Source organism: Brachypodium distachyon, chromosome 1 (genome assembly GCF_000005505.3).
Source record: "Brachypodium distachyon strain Bd21 chromosome 1, Brachypodium_distachyon_v3.0, whole genome shotgun sequence".
NCBI classification, from domain to species: domain Eukaryota; kingdom Viridiplantae; phylum Streptophyta; class Magnoliopsida; order Poales; family Poaceae; genus Brachypodium; species Brachypodium distachyon.
Genome location: NC_016131.3, coordinates 13,715,982 through 13,736,447, shown reverse-complemented (window position 1 = coordinate 13,736,447; position 20,466 = coordinate 13,715,982). Strand labels below are relative to the sequence as shown.

The 20,466-nt window shown below is 42.4% G+C and overlaps 3 protein-coding genes across 5 annotated transcripts; all 3 read left to right on the top strand.

The window, feature by feature from the left end:
* Positions 1-1,777: 1,777 nt before the first annotated feature.
* LOC100845767 (nicotianamine synthase 9) lies at positions 1,778-3,515 on the top strand. 2 transcript variants are annotated; one of them, XM_010235349.3, is made up of 2 exons: positions 1,778-2,855; positions 2,898-3,515. In XM_010235349.3, the coding sequence occupies exons 1-2, from the start codon at positions 1,915-1,917 to the stop codon at positions 3,040-3,042; spliced, it is 1,086 nt and encodes a 361-aa protein (XP_010233651.1). In that variant the 5' UTR covers positions 1,778-1,914; the 3' UTR covers positions 3,043-3,515. The 2 variants fall into 2 exon arrangements, with proteins under 2 accessions (XP_010233651.1, XP_014752314.1); XM_014896828.2 differs by having other exon boundaries at positions 1,778-3,515.
* A 974-nt stretch (positions 3,516-4,489) lies between these two features.
* LOC100845463 (aldehyde dehydrogenase 22A1) lies at positions 4,490-9,818 on the top strand. Of its 2 annotated transcripts, XM_003562369.4 has the most exons (14): positions 4,494-4,932; positions 5,021-5,064; positions 5,927-6,028; positions 6,215-6,342; positions 6,537-6,659; positions 7,038-7,191; positions 7,410-7,513; positions 7,594-7,672; positions 7,822-7,917; positions 8,005-8,142; positions 8,423-8,638; positions 8,717-8,908; positions 9,136-9,279; positions 9,363-9,818. In XM_003562369.4, exons 1-14 carry the CDS (start codon positions 4,821-4,823, stop codon positions 9,513-9,515), a joined length of 1,785 nt encoding a protein of 594 aa, XP_003562417.1. In that variant the 5' UTR covers positions 4,494-4,820; the 3' UTR covers positions 9,516-9,818. The 2 variants fall into 2 exon arrangements, with proteins under 2 accessions (XP_024312653.1, XP_003562417.1); XM_024456885.1 differs by lacking the exon at positions 9,363-9,818 and having other exon boundaries at positions 4,490-4,932; positions 8,717-8,912; positions 9,136-9,256.
* Positions 9,819-10,412: 594 nt separating this feature from the next.
* Positions 10,413-19,936, top strand: LOC100844749 (lon protease homolog, mitochondrial). The gene is made up of 20 exons (XM_003562366.4): positions 10,413-10,805; positions 11,431-11,496; positions 11,594-11,788; positions 11,887-11,952; positions 12,037-12,078; positions 12,596-12,718; positions 13,205-13,303; positions 13,592-13,657; positions 13,734-13,820; positions 14,092-14,131; positions 14,242-14,413; positions 14,490-14,614; positions 15,426-15,556; positions 15,654-15,758; positions 15,947-16,060; positions 16,540-16,707; positions 17,777-17,878; positions 17,994-18,263; positions 18,416-18,934; positions 19,336-19,936. Exons 1-20 carry the CDS (start codon positions 10,494-10,496, stop codon positions 19,516-19,518), a joined length of 2,985 nt encoding a protein of 994 aa, XP_003562414.1. The 5' UTR covers positions 10,413-10,493; the 3' UTR covers positions 19,519-19,936.
* Positions 19,937-20,466: the final 530 nt, after the last annotated feature.

Here is a 20,466-nt window from a genome sequence, read left to right as displayed (position 1 = left end):
AGTGTATATGTGCCTACGTGGGATGCCACATCAGCCAGAATCGAACGAGTTAATTTGATCACTGTGCACAGTCTCTTATTAGCTAGCTAGCTAAGCTTATCATATCACTTGGATACTCACTGTCTCAATGTGGCTCATATCTTATGTAGCCAAGTGCAATAGATCCCCTTTTTTATTAATTAAGATTTTATTATTCTGATTAGATTATATAGATGATGCATGTGAGTGAAAGTTTAATACCCTTTGTGTTGGTTTACACGAATAGAAAGTGCTTATGATAAAAGACTGTTTTATCCGATCGTTAACTCATATTGTTTGTATGTATATATTGGATCAAACTTTGACGTGAGCGGTCAACAACACCCACAGCCACAGGAGGAGTATCGATCGAGAGTCCTCGATGGTCGTCGAATCACCACGCGGGGGTTGCACCGAGGTGGCCGGGCGGGTAAGAAATGGATTTATTCTATATGCTCCTACAAATGCCTCCTACAAATGCAAAAACGACCCTTGACCTTAATTTGCAGTGAAAGGCGGCCCGTGATTCCATTCATCTCTCTCCGCGTTTTACAGCAGCTAACAAAACTAGCTCCTCCGTCCCGAAACAAGTGAGATAGATTTGTATAGATTTTTATGCAAATCCGTATGACTTATTTTCGGACAGAGTAACTGATTTGCATACCGATCTAGCATCTTGCCAATTTGTAGTCTACCGGCCCCACTATATTGGAATTAAGTTATTTGGCACTCTAGCTGCAGGCGGATGGCATATGCGCGTGGCCGCCAACTGCCTGATGATCGGGCTAGCGCGCTAGCTAGTTCGAGCATCAACGGTGCAAAATGCATATAATGTCTTATATTAGTCTCTTTTCTATGATGGATGCATATACTACTCCGTATTAATTTTGAGTATGTCTGTGTGATCTATATAAGGAGGAAAAGGGAGTAGTGAAAAGTATAGCTTTTTACATATTGACTGGATCTTGATTGTAGACCTTTTCTTTGTGGGAATTCTTTAGATGTGGTTGACTGTAATATCATTGACACACATGTGATATGAATAGTTAAGGTCCTAAAATACGTGGAAGAAAGGAATTAACTTGGACGATATTAATATGGTAGTAGTTCATCATACTTTACGTTAGGGGTGGAATATGAGCGAATTTTCGCTCCCTAACCTTCCGAACGACGGGCCAGAGTAAATTGCCATCCACACAAAACAAAAGTTGTCATTATCACAGAATTTAAATTGCCACCCCAGGGTACTAAACGTGTACATCACCCACAAGACACGTGACGCGATCCTACGCACATCATTACCGATCAGATGACCAGCCAAACGTTTGCTCCGTGACACTAAATAAGATCGGACGTCCGCTAATTACAAATTACATTTATTTTATTTTTCGAGAAGGAGGTTAAATCTAGACCTCTGCATCATGCAGATCACCCTAGCTAAGTATGATTGGCTATATCATTCGACACATGTATGGTCAGTCTGGCCAGATAGAAAACGATCGTTGTCTTTTTTTCTTCTTTTCTTTAACACCAAAGAAAAGGATCGTTGTTTATCTAACCCATTTTCCTTGCACGATATATCCATAAAGGAAAGGGATCTACGATGGGAACCGTAAACACACAACCGTTAACGGCAAAACCAACGAACCAGATCGAACCAGGCTTCGGGCCCCATTGACCAGTACGTAGACACTGCCAAGTGGGCCCCAGATCACTCCCCAAACTGATTCGTCTTCTTCCCCGCCTATATAATGCCACCCTTCACCCCTCACTCCAGTACAACTCTCGTGCGCCTCCATCACTCGCTCACTCTCAGCCTCTCAGCCAAGCTTCGCTAGCTCATCTCGAGCTCGAGCTTAACTGAGATCAGCAAGCTCGGAGATCGGAGCAGCGATCATGGGCATGGAGGCCAAGCCGACCCCGGCAGCGATATCGGAGGACGAGTCGGCGCTGGTGCAGAAGATAACCAAGCTCGCCACAGCCATCGGCGACCTGCCGTCACTGCACCCGTCGCCGGAAGTCAACTCGCTCTTCACAGAGCTCGTGACGGCGTGCATCCCTCCGAGCACCATCGACGTGGACACTCTCGGCCCAGAGGCCCAGTCCATGCGGCGCCGCCTGATCACGCTCTGCGCCGACGCCGAGGGCCACCTGGAGTCCCACTACTCCGACCTCCTGGCGGCGCACGACGGCGACCCGCTCGACCACCTCGAGATCTTCCCTTACTTCGGCAACTACGTCAAGCTCAGCCAGCTCGAGCACGGCTTGCTCTCCCGCCACGTGTCCGAGTCCTTCTCCCGGGTCGCCTTCCTCGGCTCCGGCCCGCTCCCGCTGAGCTCGCTGGTCCTCGCCGCTCGCCACCTCCCGGACGCCGCCTTCGTCAACTACGACATCTCCCCCGACGCCAACGCCCGCGCCTCCCGCCTCGTCCATGCCGATGCCGATGCCGATGCCGGCATCGGCATCGGGGCGAGGATGGAGTTCAGGACGGCGGACGTGACGGACGAGGCGGTGGCGGGGGAGATGGGGCGGTACGACGTGGTGTTCCTGGCGGCGCTGGTGGGGATGGCGGCGGAGGAGAAGGCGCGCGTCGTGGCGCACCTGGGCCGCCACATGGCGCCCGGGGCGGCGCTCGTCGTCCGGAGCGCGCACGGCGCCCGCGGCTTCCTGTACCCCGTGGTCGACCCCGAGGATGTCCGGAAGGGCGGCTTCGAGGTGCTCTGCGTGCACCACCCGGAGGATGAGGTCATCAACTCCGTCATCATCGCACAGAAGAAGATGCTTGAGGTTGACGATGAAGGGTGCGTCCGCGCCGAGAACGGGAGCGGCATCAAGGGGTGCGCCGCGGCCGCGTCCGAGAACGGGAGCGGCATGAAGGGGTGTGCCGCCGCCGCGAACGGGGACGTGCTGTGCGCGGCCGCGGCGGCTGTGGTGAGCCGGCCGTGCCTCGGGTGCTGCGAGATGGAGGCCAGGGCGCACCGCAAGTTGGAGGAGATGGCCATGGATCAGGAGCTGCCGTCGTAGGCAGGCAAACCATGGAACCATTGACTGAAGCAAGCAAGCAAAGCATCCACGGTGAATTTATCATTTTACCCTGTCCATCGATTACAACATGCATGCGTGCTAATAATTTCTGTTGTCTTTCACGCATGCGTGTTGGATTGCTGGTTTTATTTACTTACCGTAATTGATTGATCCGGGCCTATGTATCCGCCGGCTGCCGGATTAGTATCCTTTCTGCATCCGTGTTCTACTGTGTGTTTTTTTTTTTTACCATCTGACAGCTGATGCCTCCGGGTTTAATTAACAGAGACAGACAGACAGGAGGTTATGTACCGTACGTGTGTCTCGATCAGTGTCTGAGATAATCGAGTTGAGTTGCTGTAATAATCAAGTGATTTTGACACTATTTATGTATCAATTGAAGTGATTATCACTCAAAAGTGTAGTACTCTGAGTTTTCTTCCATTGCCCTCAATGAATCTCGATCCCCAGCTGCTGATCAGTTCCTTGAATTAGTTGGTTCTCGTCTCTTAATTTGCCCTGCGATCTGTAGGCAGATAGCTAGCCAACAGAGCAAATGATTGGAGCTCAGGATTCTGTCTGAAGAAATACCCAAAAATGACTATGCTAGCTACTCGAAATGCGTGCCAGGCATTTTCATGGATGGAATTTGCTAGCGCTAGCAGCACCTTTACCAGGCTAGCTATATACCAGCCACTTGTTTTCCTCATACAGGAAAAAGTCACCTTTTTCAGTCGAATTGCTAAATTTTAGGAGTATCTGCAGATTTGTTGAACATTCAGGGTGCACTTGACCCAACGAATGAACCACAAGAGTCAAGAAGAATTTTGATCTGGAATATTTGGCTTGGGCAGGAGTGTGTTTCCATTGATAAGAGGATTAAGAGAGGGTGGCGGAATCTGTGTCCATATATACTTCCGATCATCTCTAGCTTGGCCGCGGTAGGCGCTTTTCGGGTGATATTTCGGTCGGATCCAACTAAAACGATCAATGCCGACTGTCCAATATTTAAAATAGACACCTGAAATCACCGACAACACAAAAACACCTTTGCAACACGAAATGCAATATTTACAATGGAGGTCCGAAATCACCGACACACCTTGTTTGCACGGCACCAAATTAGGAACCCATTGTATTTATATAACGGCAAACAGAGGTTAACCATTATTAAGAGGATGCCTCATGAAAATAAGAGTTTGGACGGGGTTAGGAAATGTCAATTAAGAGAAAAATGATGTTAATAAAGAACAAGAGATGCTATTGCATTTCGACCGTAACTGTCTCGCACAAACAAAACACATTAAATGACAGTTTATTGAACAATAATATCATTGCCTTTTTTTTAAAGCAAAAATAGTATCACTAGCCTCAATGTTCTAAACGTTGGCAATTGATCATTCCAACTGCATGAAGCATATTGTGGAAGGAAAAAAACATTTCGTTCTAATAAATCCAGACCGTTGGTTTTCCAGGATCGGACGGATATAATTGAACGGCGTACGGTTTTCCGAAACCGCACGGCGGAGCACACGAGGCGGCCGCCGCTCGCCGTCGCACGCACACCGCGACACAACACTACAGACTAGCCAAGAGCATCTCTTCTTCACTCTCCACTGTCGCCGCTCCCAACTCGAATAAAGTACCCAAAACAAGGAGGAGAATCCCATCTCCCGATCTGATCCCCCACGTTGCCATCTCGCCGCTCCTCAGCGCTCGCTCTCTCTCGGCTAGGGCGCGGAGCCGACGGCGGGCCGGAACCCTAGCGACTTCGGCCGATGGCGTTCTGGTGGCCGCTGGTGGTGCTGGCCGCCGCATACGCGCTCTGCCGCGTGCTGCTCTTCCTCATCCCGCCCACCGTCCCCTCCATGGAGGTCGACGCCTCCGACGGTGCGCCCCCCATTTTCTTCTACTGGTGTTTTCTTTGATTTTTAGGGGTTTACCAGGGTTTACTTGTTGTGGTCGGATTTTGGTGCAGTGTTGGAGGAGGCGAACCAGAACAAGGAGGACAGCTTCATCTACGTAAGTCAGCCAGTTCTCCCCCTATTTGTTTCTACATACAAATGCAGAGCTGATTTGGGTCCGAATGAATGGTCCAATGCACAGACCGGAATGCTGGTTCCTCGTGCTTAAGTTAACCTCATGATGTGTGATCTGGTGACCTGGTATACCTGAGAGAATCCCGGTGGATTTGTGCTTTGACTAGTTAGTTTGATCAATGTGTTTGGTTTGGTGAAATCTGAGCCGATGTAGCTGGGGTGGATGTTGCTGTTGCTCCACTTTCGGTATTGAATGTTGCTTGTTTTGGATGCTCCGGGCATGATAAGATGGGGCATAGATTGCACGTTGCTGTGATGTTGTCCAATGTGAATGTTGCAACAGTGGCTTTTTGGCAAATTGAAGATGCAGTTAATAAAGCTTAGGAAAAGCAATTAATAGCAACATGGTTGACGACTTATTGGAAAATATAATACATTTTGCTCTTGGTAGTTGGTACATAATCCATTTTCAGTGTGGTCAGATTTCATGGTCAAAATGGTTGAATGCTGAGAAAATAGTAACTTGTAAATGAACTGTATACTTGGACAGAGAGTCAGAGACACAAATTGCTGTTGGAACTTGGAAGTCTATGAATTCGTTGGTTGTCTGGAATCTAATTTGGTGTTGATATAGGTTCTGTAGAAGCACTACACATGCCATTTTAGCAGGGGTGATTTGTTTCCACCTGAACTGCTGAAGGCTCAAATGACCTGTTGTGGCAGCAGGAGCTGCAGCTATCCTGGGAACAAAATGAATTAACGGCCTTCGTTTACATTTTCAGTTCATTTAGTTTATATAAGTCTTTTTTTTTATTGTAGCAATGTTGCATTATTCTCTGCTGCAGATACCAAGGAAGGGGAAAGCCGCTCAGACTGACAATGTTCGATGCTACGAACCAGCAACAATGAAATACTTGGGACACTTCCCTGCATTGACTCCTGATGAGGTATGTCGTTGGCTTGCTATGGTCTGGTATCCTCTTTTGCATTATTCACCATTCCTTATTTATTTTTATTTTCCTGAAGTCATGATTGAGGAGCAAACAGAGCTTGTTACTGTTCTTGCAATATTTTTTTATCTTTATTAATGTTACTTTCTATTATTCACTATCACTTATTCTTTGACTCATTAGGTCAAGGAGCATGTTGCACAAGCCAGTGAAGCACAAAAGATATGGGCAAAAAGCAGCTTCAAACAAAGGCGTCAGTTTCTTCGCATCCTTCTGAAGTATATACTTGAACATCAGGATCTGATATGCGAGTAAGGATACATTTACAATTCAAAACAGTATCTCGTCTTCCTATATACTAGAGGCCAGCCGGTTTTTTCAAGGAGTTCCTACCCTTGAGGAAGGGCTTAGTCCTGACCAATGGTCTCGCCTTTTGTTTTATTTGCTTGCACTTTCCTACATATTAAAGATCCAATGGTCAGTACTGTTATTTTTTTGTGTGTAGGATATCATCCCGGGACACTGGAAAGACTATGGTTGATGCTTCATTAGGTGAGATAATGACCACCTGTGAGAAGATTACCTGGCTTTTGGATGAGGGTGAGAAGTGGCTAAAACCTGAATACAGGTTCGACTCCTAAAACTATAAATACGAGCCATATAATGACAATATTTATTGTCGATTTAACAATGCATGATAAAGAAATAAAATATTTACGACAGAGGATCAGTTGAAATAAATTAAGCATAGCATGTGTGATTAGTGTTATACACACAAATTTGCCTTAATATATGTAACTTCACAGGGATTTTCTTAACCATGCTCACAGCACAATAAATTCTAGAAGCTAGAAAGGCAGTAACTAAACACTGCTGCTTGTCGAGGGCATTCATTTTATAACTCCTAAAGTAATGCCTTAACTAGATCTTTTTAACACTGAAGTAGTGTTTTATTTTCTTATTATTTACATGAGAGGTTTTTGTGCTTGCTTTTAATACTGTCCAGGTCTTGTGGGAGATCAATGCTACACAAAAGAGCAAAAGTTGAATTCTACCCTCTTGGAGTGATTGGTGCAATTGTATCTTGGAATTATCCCTTCCACAATGTCTTCAATCCGATGCTAGCTGCAATATTCTCTGGCAATGCAGCAGTTATAAAAGTAAGTCATCAGATGGATATTTTCTGTAGTCTAATACGAGTTGACATTCTTGATCATGGTCATGCACGTCAACTATCATATGTTTATTGGTTTTTCTCTGCAAAATTAAAATTCGTTATAAGATCTGAAATTTATCTTCTTACCCAATTTCAAGATTTAACTAGCAAAAATATCCTAATATTATCCATTATTCTGATTGATCAAATGCTGCCTTACAGGTTTCAGAGCATGCTAGTTGGTCGGGCTGCTTTTACTTTCGTATCATACAAACAGCTCTGTTAGCTGTTGGTGCCCCGGATAATCTGGTGCACATAATAACCGGGTACGAATGTAGCTTCTGCATTTTCTTGGTGTTCAGGCTAATTGCTCACATGGCCTGCCTGGCCTCTTTTCTCCCTCTAGTTTTGCAGAAACGGGTCAAGCTCTTGTATCTTCAGTGGACAAAATAATATTTGTTGGATCGCCCGGTGTCGGAAGGATGGTATAACTCGCATTTTAAGTAGTGGTTTCTTAATCTCAGGCTGCTAATATTCCTTATGTCCCTGTAGATGCTGCATGTATACACTTCTTTTGCTTTCTTCCTCTGTTATTTTCTTATTTTCTAATGTGTCCAGTGTTGTGCTACCACAGATTATGCAAAAGGCATCAGAGACATTAATTCCTGTAACTCTTGAGCTTGGTGGTAAAGATGCATTTATTGTTTGTGAAGATGTAGATTTACCCAATGTAAGTGTAGTTTTATGTTGTGTGTGTCAGGGCCATCTAGTTTTCTACAACAATAGCTACTAATGTATATCCCGTTCCAATTTGAAGGTGGTTCAAGTTGCTGCGAGGGCTGCACTGCAATCTAGTGGACAAAATTGTGCTGGTGCTGAAAGATTTTATGTCCACAAGGATATCTATACTACCTTTGTTTCTCGTGTAGTAAAGATAATCAAATCGATAACTGTTGTAAGTACAAAGAGCCGTATTTTGAAGTTAATAGCCACAGCCACACGCCCATGATATTTCTAACCTTTTTGCTTTCACATGTTTATTGTTGTTTCAGTTTCACCATACCATTGCAATGCTCCGCAGTTTAAATATAAATCATAATTTAGATGACGCTTATTTGTAAAAAATAATGTCCTTAGGGTGTAAATATGTAAGCTAATACGGGTAGTCCTTTTTTCTGGTGGAGTAGTATTTATGTCATGGTTTGCCTTCTCATTCCTTATTGTGCTTTTCCTAGGGCCCCCCTTTATCTGGTCGATATGATATGGGTGCAATCTGTATGATAGAGCACTCTGAGAGACTTCAGAATCTTGTTAACGATGCTGTTGACAAAGGTGCTGAAATTGCTGGCAGAGGGAGTTTTGGCAATTTGGGTGAAGATGCGGTTGATCACTTCTTTCCTCCAACTGTTCTGGTGAATGTCAATCACACAATGCAAATTATGCAAGAAGAGGTAGGCTGGAGCCAGTGTATGTGTATGGTTTTGTTTTGTACCAACGATGATAGCCTTACCACTCTTGCTGATTAACAGGCATTTGGACCAATTCTACCAATCATGAAATTTAGTTCTGATGAAGAGGTCATCCGACTTGCAAATGACTCTAAATACGGACTTGGTTGTGCCGTTTTTTCTGGCAACCAGAAGCGTGCCATCAAAATAGCATCTCAACTACACTGCGGCTTTGCAGCAATCAACGATTTTGCTTCAAGTTATATGTGCCAAGTAGGTAACACTATCTAGTTCCCTGTAATGGTTGGCCCATGGCATACTATGATACAAGCCAAAACTATTGAAGATCCCTTGCAGTACACATGCTTATATTGTAGATGCAGTACTATCTACTTATCTAGCATACGTGCATCATATAACTGCAGGCATATGTTGCTTTGTCATTGCTTTATGTTATCCCCTACTGATGCAAGTAGTCTTACTTCTCTTTCTTGGTGCAGTCTTTGCCGTTCGGTGGTGTTAAAGACAGTGGGTTTGGAAGATTTGCTGGCGTGGAAGGCTTGCGGGCGTGCTGCCTTGTTAAGGCAGTTGTAGAAGATAGATGGTGGCCATATGTTAAAACAATGATCCCGAAACCTATTCAGGTTTGCTACTGTTTCCACACATGGTCTGACTTGGATGGTTTGCGTGTTACTATATTTCTGATAGCTAAATGATCATTTTCCAGTATCCTGTCTCCGAGAACGGATTTGCATTCCAGCAGTTGCTTGTCGAGACGCTCTACGGCATCAGCGTGTGGGACAGGCTGCGGGCACTCGTGAATTTGTTGAAGATGATCTCGGAGCAGAAATCTCCTGCGACCAGGAAGAAAAGCCGATGAGTACGGACAGAAGAGTTCTCAACACAATCTTCCATCAGTTTCCTCTGATGATGTTCCTGTCAGCGACAGATTAGTCTTTCGAATGTTATCCCCTTGCCTAGTATCGCAGGGTAGCGTTCGTCAGAATGTAAACCTCCTTTAGAACTAGTGCCCTTCCCTAAAAAGGGAAGATCGAAATCGGCTCAATGTAACCTGCGATTTCGATTTTCAAACCGCAAGGATGTAAATGTTGTATGGATTTGCTGGGACATCCATTCAACCGCTTCAGATTCTGAAATTGTTTCAAGAGTTACGATCTGTGAATGCCTGCCTGCAGTAGAGCACTAGAGCACATGTTTGCTAGTAGCCAGGGCAAATGTGCAATGCTGCTAGGGTTTTGTGGTGATTTGACATGGTAAAAAAAATTCCAATCATTTTCTTTCTATTTTTATTTGTACTTACAAATTTTTCAAAAAAAAAACAAGCATGTTTATTATCACAAAAAAACTTTGTGCTACAGGTTATATACTTCCTCTGTCCAACAAAAGATGTCTCAAGTTTGTCAAAATTTGAATGTATCTAGATGCATTCAAATTTAGTCAAAGTTGAAATATCTTTTGTTGGACGGAGGTCGTAGTAAAGTTAGCACTCATGTGATCTTAATTTCTTGACTTAAATTTGTCTAAATATAGATATATCTATTCTTAAAAAATGTCTAGATACATGTAATATTCTGACAACAATTTAGGATCGGAGTGAGCAAGTCTTTGCTTTCCCCAAAAAAAGTTGGTCAATTTTGCTTTCTCCAATTTATTTTTTCAGCTTCGTATATTAATGGTTTTTTTCTAAATAAAATAATAATAGAGGGTTTTAGAAGGGTTTCGCTCATTCGCTTCTTTCTTCTTCCCCAAACCAAAGACCGCAGAGGCGCGCCGCACTCACATCCTCAGCTGCCCGCCGAAACCCTAAAGCCGCATCGCCTAGCCGCCCGAATCCCTCATGCTGCGCGCCGCGGCGGCGGCCGCCGCCGCCTTCCCGGTGCGGTTCGCCGCCGCGCCGGTCCTGGCGCCAGCGGCGGCGGAGGTGAGGTCGCCGGTGCTCAGGGTCTTGGGGGCGCTGGGAGGCGGCCGGAGCTCCGTGCTGGGGAGGAGGGCGCGCTTCTGCTCCAGCTCCTCCGGAAATGACTCCGAGGCGGCGGCGGCAGCAGCGGAGGCGAAGGCCGAGGATGCTGTCGCTGCGGAGGGCGAGGCGGACGGCAAGGAGTCCTCCGCCATTGTGGCCACCACGCCCCGTCCAGAGGATTGCCTCTCGGTTCGCCCTCTCTTCGTTTGAATCATAATCACGTTGTTTAGTCTCTGGTATCAGCTGTTCAGTGGAATTGTGTGCTAAGTAGTGTTGTAGAATGTACACAATTTGGGTTGAGTTCGACATTGTTGGTTAATGAATGGCGAGATGAAAAGGATTAGGCAGGAGAGATATAGTTATTAATGTGGGTAATACTTGAGAGGCGAAGAGGGTAATCCTAGGAACTATTCACAAAATAACACCTCCAAATTTTGGAACGGCCTACATCTAGTGGCAAATTTGAATAGCTAAACTGGCTTAAGTTTTGGTGGCAGAGAGAGCCCAATGTGATCGATTTATTTGAGTTGCATAGTGAAGGGATCAAAACACATTTTAAACTCGCCAATACTTTTCAAGCAGCTAAATAGGTTCTGTAGTAGCATTCTTAAAGGCTATTCCTGCTTCGCTGACTCCTATCAGGGGTCATGCTGTGTTGCAGTCTTGCCTTCCTTCCTTTTATATGATTATATCCTTGTATTTTTCTTTAGACGGACTTGCACAGTGAATAGTTGCTGTGGTTTTATACTTTAATGATGTATTCTGCTAAGCATATCCTTCTCTCGCTTTTTACTATTGTATTTTGTTCAAATAGGTCATAGCACTGCCTCTTCCACATCGACCACTCTTTCCAGGATTTTATATGCCGATCTATGTAAAGGTATTTTTCTGAGTTAACTAGTCACACCTTCACTGTGTAATTTCCTTGTTTGTCCTCTTATGACCTGGTATTTTTTTATCCTTTGAAAATCCCTTAGGACCAAAAACTGCTGCAAGCCTTGGTAGAAAATCGCAAAAGATCAGTCCCATATGCTGGTGCCTTTCTTGTGAAGGATGAAGAAGGTACTGACCCTAATATTGTGGCCAGTTCAGATTCAGATAATAAAAGCATTAGTAATCTCAAAGGGAAGGAGTTGTTGGCGCGTCTTCATGAAATTGGCACGCTTGCTCAGGTAATTGATGATTAGAAAGACTGGGATTGCCTGGTGGCTGCTGCTTCCATAGAACACATTAAGATATTTTCTGTAACTAGTCTTGGTTTTCTCTGTAGATAACTAGCATTCAAGGCGATCAGGTAGTGCTGCTTGGTCACCGACGATTACGGATATCTGAAATGGTAAGATATATTAGGTTCATTTCTATTCAATTTCAATGATTTAGAGTTGTGACTTTGTTTACAACAAGATACCAAAAACTGCAGGTTGAGGAGGACCCACTTACAGTTAAAGTTGAGCATTTGAAGGTAACTCTACCATGATACAAACCAGTTCCCATGTTTCTTTGTATTTCACGTTTGGCATTATGGACATCTCATTCCTCCTTCCTGCCTCAATACGGGATGTACTGCTCAATTGCTCACACAAAAAATGAACCTGCGCAATAAAGTTTATTTTGTAGAAGCTGAAGGCAAATCTTTTTATGGTTTTTATTTCTGCATAGCTGAGAGCCTGCAAACTCTTGCTGCACCTAGATAATAGCAGTATATCACTTATTCACATACCAGAATTTAGATCTCCCTTATTTTGCTTATCTCATTTTGTGTTTGCTCTTGAACCATTGTGGTTCTTGATTTAGAAGTTCTCTCACTTGTTCTTCTTTGTGTACTTTTAGATGGTACAAGATTGATTGAATCTGTAGTAAAATACCTTTTGCTTCGTTAACCCTGATTTTACCCTGAACTAAATGATAGATTGCTTCATTGCTATGTGGTTGTCGGAAGGGACCTTGCAATTTCAGATCATTTAACTCGCGCTTTGCAGGAAGATACCTACAATAAGGATGATGATGTTATAAAAGCAACCTCGTTTGAAGTTATATCAACTTTAAGGGATGTTCTCAAGACAAGTCCCCTTTGGAAGGATCATGTACAAACCTACGTACAGGTCTGACGTATATCCCTAACTTTTATGTTGTAGGTTACTGTCTCTTTTATCATTTATTTGAACTGTTTGGAAATCCGAAATCATAGAAATTTTCAAACTTGTGACACAACTGTTGCTTTTGGTAATTGGTATGTTTTGTGAAATACCCAATATTGGCAGGGTAAGCATAACAATGAACCTTAATAAATCATTTCGTCTATTTTGTTGCTGAAAAAATATATCTGACATGGTTGTCCAGAGCAGCCTGCATAGCAGTAAGTCATCATGTGATGACCATGACAGGTGTATTTGTCACTTTCCAGTTACTCTTGCCTGCTGTGCACGCCAATAATGATAACAGTGTAATAAAGCTGTAACTGTTGGTCATGTAGTTAACAGAAATCCCTGATCATAAGTGCCATGCCTTGATAATGCACATTTCCTTTTTCTTGCATGTCATTACACAGTGACATTCTAAATGTTTTTACTCCTTTTCACTTGATTCAGCACGTGGGTGATTTCAACTACCCACGGTTAGCGGACTTTGGTGCTGCTATTTCTGGTGCCAACAAGTTGCTTTGTCAGGAAGTGCTCGAGGAATTAGATGTAAGAAGCTTTGCTTAAATCCTTCCACTTTACATTTCTTTTCAAACCTCATCAACTCCCTATGCAATCTGGACATTTCTTCAGACCTATGAAATTGTTCCACATAGGTATTTTTATACTTACGGCCTGCTTTGAATGGGTGTATTTTTAGTTTTTGGGGAGGGGGGATGCTGGTATTTTGTTCAACAGTCCAGCACTCATCTATGTGTTCTTGGAAGATCAATATGTTATTTTGGCTACATGCTTCCTCTTGTTCTGCGTTGGTTCAAAATTTGCATTTTGGAACAGGTGTATAAGCGCTTAAAGTTGGCTCTCGAGTTAGTAAAGAAAGACATGGAGATCAGTAAGCTGCAGGTAATTCATTCTCTTTCAGTCTTAGTTACCGTGGTTTGCTTGAGCCTTCTTGATATCTAATATATTTTTGCTCCAGCAAGCCATTGCCAAAGCAATTGAAGAGAAAATTAGTGGGGATCAGCGCCGTTATTTATTAAATGAACAACTTAAAGCAATCAAGAAGGTACCTGATTATTTGCTGTTTCTCCCTTTTTTTTATCAAGTTAACTAAGCTCCTAACTGTGTGTTTATCGAACAATTACTGCTGATTTTCATGAAGTGGTGGAGTGACCAATTATCCCATGATCATGCTAGAACTCCTACTTGACTGATGCTAACATCTGGTTCCTCTTGAACCATATGTGCGTGCGAATTGTGAAATATAAGCACTCTGCCTCTTACATTGGTGATTTTGTTGGTCCTTCATTGTTATTCTGCACATTTCATGTTTGCAGGAGCTTGGTTTGGAGACTGATGATAAAACGGCATTGTCTGGTTTGTTCTTGGATTCTGATACTTCTTATTGGCAACTAATGTGTTCTACTCCCACTAGAGCTTCACATTTTTCATTGGCCATTCATAATCGGCTAATTTATGGGTTGCAGAAAAATTTAGGGAAAGGCTTGAAGCAAAGAAAGACAAGTGCCCTCCTCATGTTTTGCAAGTCATTGAAGAAGAGCTCACCAAGCTTCAGCTGTTAGAAGCCAGTTCTAGTGAGTTCAATGTAACTCGCAATTATTTGGACTGGCTGACAGTATTGCCATGGGGAAATTATAGGTTTGTGTTTATTTTGCCTTTGTGGAAAAAATATCAGTTGTCTGGGCCTTATGCAGCATTAACCCTTCTGTCGCAGTGATGAGAACTTTGATGTCCATCATGCCCAACAAATTCTTGATGAAGACCATTATGGTCTGAGTGACGTTAAAGAGAGAATATTGGAATTCATAGCAGTTGGGAAGCTAAGAGGGACTTCACAAGGTTTGGTTACCTCCTAACATTTTCTGTTCTTTGTTTGGAGCTTTGCCATTTATCTGTTGATGTAGAGCTGCATGTAAGCTTTCTGTTTTCATCCTCGGTTATACTCCCTCCGTTTCATAATTCTTGTCTCAAAATTCGCCCAAAAATGGATGTGTCTATTCCTAAAAAGCGTCTAGATACATGTAATATTCCGACAAGAATTATGGAACGGAGGGAGTATTAGATTAATGAAAATCACATATGAAGGACCTGGTTATATATACTTCCTCCGTCCAACAAAGGATGTCTCAAGTTTGTCAAAATTTGAATGTATCTAGACATGACTTAGTGTATAGATACATTCAAATTTAGTCAAAGTTGAGACATCCTTTGTTGGACGGAGGGAGTATATATATATACACACTGTCGGAGCCTCTCCTACAGTTTTCGGTCAAAAAAAGGACCTGGTTCAAAAGCTTGTTTTCTAAAAGGTACACACATATGGATACTGGCAGACTAGCATTTGAATTGCTTCTGTTAATTCTCACTGAATTTTGATACTCTCTCTGATCTGTCACAAAGAGTGTCATTTCAGACATGGCGTGGTCTCCGAAATGTAACATTGACCTCTACCAGTGAAACTAAAATATCATCAAAGTAATTTTTTAATATGAATCTGCACATATTGTTTTCATATGCATCAGTATTCAAAGATGCATCAGTAACCCTAAGTTTATTGTTTGGCTCGAAGGGAGTACCTTACATGGTGATGCCTCACGTCCCATCTGCAGCTATTCAACCAATGACTCTCTTCATTAATCATTTATAACAGGAAAGATCATATGTCTTTCTGGGCCACCAGGAGTCGGTAAAACTAGTATTGGTCGCTCTATTGCACGTGCATTGAACCGGCAATTCTACAGATTTTCTGTTGGAGGTTTGGCTGATGTCGCAGAAATCAAGGTATGAAACAAATATCCATGTCATGTCTCGTATCCAGTGTTGGTATTGTTTAAAACCAGTTGCAGTGGTTACACGAATAACATTTTAACAATCTTAGGGGCATCGGCGTACATATGTTGGTGCAATGCCAGGGAAGATGGTGCAATGTCTCAAATCAGTCGGGACAGCAAATCCTCTGGTATTGATAGATGAGATCGACAAGGTACTGTAACAAATGGGTTTAATTTGTTTGAGATGCCAATATGGCCCCTGTATTAACTTGCATAATGGCTTGCGATGTGTTTGGACAACGGCATCATATTTAACAGCAATTTATTTTGTTAGCCAATATGTTTTTGTTTGTTCATGTACATTTAAATTTTTTAACTGGCTATCTTTTTCGGCTGGCAGCTTGGGAGAGGGCACTCTGGTGATCCAGCGAGTGCGTTGCTGGAACTTCTGGACCCTGAGCAGAATATTAATTTTCTGGACCACTACCTTGATGTTCCTATTGACCTGTCCAAGGTTAGGGTGCTGCTTTCTCAAGGATATTTGCGCACTTTACCTATATACCCGTGGTTAACTTCATTTCACATTTTAACCTGGCTGCTAATGTTGATTATAAATCAGCAAAGTAAAGTTATTTAAAGTATTCTCGAGAACTTAATAAACGATGAACAATTGTAACAAAAGTTGTGTCACTTTGTACGTGCCATAGGCATGAGCAACTGCTCATTATTACTCTATCGCATGCAGTGTTTATGCTTTAACTGATAGCGGGCGATAGAGCAATCCCCTTGAATCCTTGAGAATTTCAGTTTAGTTAAATGTGTGATATGTTGCTGCTTGACTCCCTTTTCTTCTCTTGCTGTTGCTGTTGTTTTGCTTGTGCTTCATAACTTTACTGCCATGCTATTTTTTGTTTATGATTCTTGTTTCCATTGAATAAGTTTGAACTCAATTATTGCAATATATCCCCTGATACTTTGTTTTATGAACATTAGGTTCTGTTTGTCTGCACAGCAAATGTTATTGATACAATACCAAATCCGTTACTTGATCGGATGGAGATCATTACAATAGCTGGTTATATAACTGATGAGAAGATGCATATTGCTCGGGACTATCTAGAGAAGAATACTAGAGAGGCCTGTGGCATTAAACCTGAACAGGTATCTACAGATTTTTAAGTAGGCAAGTTATTCAATTTACTTTATTTTTTCAGTGCTGTTTATCACTTCTAAGTTTAATGTCGTGCAAAATGGAAGTTCACAACATGACATCTAAGAAAACTGGCAAACTATCATGTGAAAGCCACACTTTCGGTGCAAACTATGCAAACTTCATAGAAGTCAAGTTTAGAAGTTTCAAAAAAAAACTCCTACGAAAATACAGTATATTTCAGGTGTGGTATTCTACAAATCTGCAAAATTTCAAGTCAAAACTCAATTACATTTGGAAGAAACAAAAAAGAGAAATATGCAAATGAATAGTGTCAAACAGTAAAGAACCACTTTTCATGCTGAATTTGTGTTCTTCGCTGTCACTAAATGCAATTGAGAAATTTTACACATATATAAAACTTCACTTCTTTGACATATGCAATTTTTTCGAGAATTCTTTGAACCTTTTACGATGGTTTTCAACGAGTTTTCACTGTAGAGGCGGTTTTCACCGGATACGCCGCCAAGAAAAATAGCGGTTATGTTTGTTTTGTATGATCTGTCGAAGGCAGCAGAAATCTCACCAAGTTATGCTTTATTATGTACTCCCTCCGTTCCATAGTTCTTGTCTCAAATTTACCCAAAAATGGATGTATTTATTCCTAAAAAGCGTCTAGATACATGTAATATTTCAACAAGAATTATGGAACGGAGGGAGTATGACTTATAAATTCTAGTTGCTACATTTTACATTATTGTATCACAATGTAATGTCGGAAAAATATGACAAATTTTAGTAACTTACCAAATCCTAGTTTTCTCCACAAGGCTCCTGATGGGCTTATCTTTAGATTCTGATTGGGATTACTAACTTAGGTGGTGTATTGCCCTCTGTATCTAGTAAGGTGCCACTGTTATATAAGCAACTAACAGTTACCACTTTCAAAATATGATCTGTCAAATGGAGTTTTCTTGAATCCACAATCCAAAGCACAGCCTGAGGGGTTATGTAAAAAGTGTACCTAACAATGACATTGTACCTTTTTTAGCTTAACTGTCTGTCTACAAACATGTGCAGGTTGAAGTTACAGATGCTGCTTTTCTTGCTCTTATTGAGAATTACTGCCGAGAAGCAGGAGTGAGAAACCTTCAAAAGCAGATCGAGAAAATTTACCGTAAGGTACGCAACAGCGCACGTCAACCTAATGATCTTTTGAGCTATTCTAGTTTGGAGCAAGTAGATGCTAACTACTCTACTCAGTACTACATTACATACCCTTGTACCCTTCTTGCAGATAGCTCTGCAGCTTGTTCGCCAAGGAGTATCTAATGAGCCGGACCAACAGGCTGTAACTGTCACAGCCAGTGAAGCACCTAATGATGGTGGTAGTGCAGCAATAGGGAAAGATGAGAATTTGAAGGATCCTGCTAGCGCTTCTGAGGAAGCCAAGGAAGTACATTCGACGAAAGAAACAATAGTCGATGTCACACATCCAACTGAAGCACCCCAAGAAGCTTCTACAACTGAGTCAGCTCTATCAAAGGATGAACTGAGCACACTAGAGGTAGTATAACCATCATGCATTCTGTTTTATTTTAAAAATCATGATACAAATGTTGGCTTACTCAGCAAATGTTTAAATTTTGAGGTAACTTAATACGGAGTAATATATAATGATAACCCGTTGCTGAATTTACTAATTGTTGTATTCTGTAGGGCAACAAAGACACGAAACAAGCAAAACAAGAGGTAGATGACAAGGCAGTTGAGAAGGTACTAGTTGATTCATCAAACCTTGATGATTTTGTCGGGAAACCGGTATTCCAAGCTGAGCGTATATATGACCAGACTCCTGTTGGAGTGGTCATGGGTTTAGCTTGGACTGCTATGGGTGGTTCTACTTTATACATTGAAACAACAAAAGTGGAGGAAGGAGAAGGGAAAGGTGCGCTTGTGCTGACAGGGCAGCTTGGAGATGTCATGAAAGAGAGCGCTCAAATTGCTCACACAGTTAGTAGAGCTATATTACAAGATAAAGAGCCAGATAATCAGTTTTTTGCAAACTCGAAGGTGCACTTGCATGTTCCTGCAGGGGCCACCCCTAAGGATGGCCCTAGTGCTGGATGTACCATGATTACATCAATGTTGTCCTTGGCTATGGGAAAGCCTGCCAAGAAAGACCTTGCAATGACTGGTGAAGTAACATTGACTGGCAGAATCCTCCCAATTGGCGGGGTATGTCTCCTTGCACTCCCTACTCAAACTTGGTTTGACCTAAGTATTTTATATCTAAAACAAGGGAACTTCACTAACTCGCCGCAACACCAATCGATTTTTTGTTACTCTCACCCCCCGGGTGGATTGCCGACTTGCTGTGATATTTACATCTTAAGGCGTTTCATCTTTGATTGTTCGGGTTGATGTTTGTAGTCAGTGCTTGATCCACAAACTGTTACCATCTCTGATTAATTTTGTGGCATGCAGTATTCCATATAGTCAAAAATATATTGCAAGCTCAGGTCTCTAGAAAAGATGGACCATTTTCTGATGCTGCTGATATGGCCGTTGATCTCGGTGTATAATTTCATGTGCACAAACTCTGGACAGTCTCGCTGATGTATTTACCCCTGAAACAGGTAAAAGAGAAGGCCATTGCAGCACGGCGAAGCTCTATAAAGACAATTATATTTCCAGCAGCGAATAAAAGGGATTTCGACGAGCTTGCTGCCAACGTGAAGGAGGGTCTCGAGGTTCATTTTGTAGACACATATAGTGAAATATACGAGTTGGCTTTCCAGAGCGAGACCGAAACAAGCTAGCACAAGCTAGCAAGCAATTCAAACAAAGTATTCAGATTGTACAAGGTCTTTGGTGGACACTGAATGCTCAAAGAAGTTTGCAGCTAGACCATTCTTAGCAAGGACAGGAGTAACTTGTTGTCGTGGTGATTTAAGAATTTTTTTGACAACAATGTTTGTAGCTAGGTAGCTCGGGAGGCATCACAAATAAGTAAAGTAGAGCATGTAAACTAATCCTGGAGTGCAAAATGTAGATGCACCAGGATATGCAAGTTTTGCCAACGATAGTACGTCTTTTTGCCATTGGTTCATTTCAACTTCTTTCTTGTTTTGAAAGATGTTTTTGAAGTTTGAGCTCCTGGCTGACCATGTAATGTGCCTCGTTACCTATTTCTGACGCCAATTTGTCCTCGGGGAAAAGTTCGGGGTTAGCAGGACATTGAAAAAAATTGCATGTGCGAACTGAGCCTATCTTAGCTGGTTGGCTTCTTGTGATGGAATTAGTTCATTTAGGTTCAAGTTCCAGACTTATGGGTGCTTGCATTTTCTTGAATTTTATTTCAGGGTTTAATCGGCGTTGTGCTTTCAGTGGGAGTGATGTACCCACTTGTGGTGACTTCGTTAATCTTAAGATGATCTGTCAGCGGCCCAGTCTCTCGAAGGTGCTCATAAGGGTAGACTACTGTGCGTGCGTGCGTTCATATGGGTGAGTGTGCGTGCGTGTGCGTGCGTACTGTGTTTCCCAAAAATGAAAAAAATTGCATGTAATTACTGGACTTCTCTGAACCTGCTCACATGGCAAGAAAATCTTACATACATCATGCTGGGTGAGTTTGCTATATGTGTGAGTGGCTAAGATTTGTCTAAACCCACGTGGCAAGAAAATCTTACATACATGATGGGTGAGTTTGCTATATGTGCGAGTGACTAAGATTGTCTGGATCACATAATTTTTTATATTATAACAGT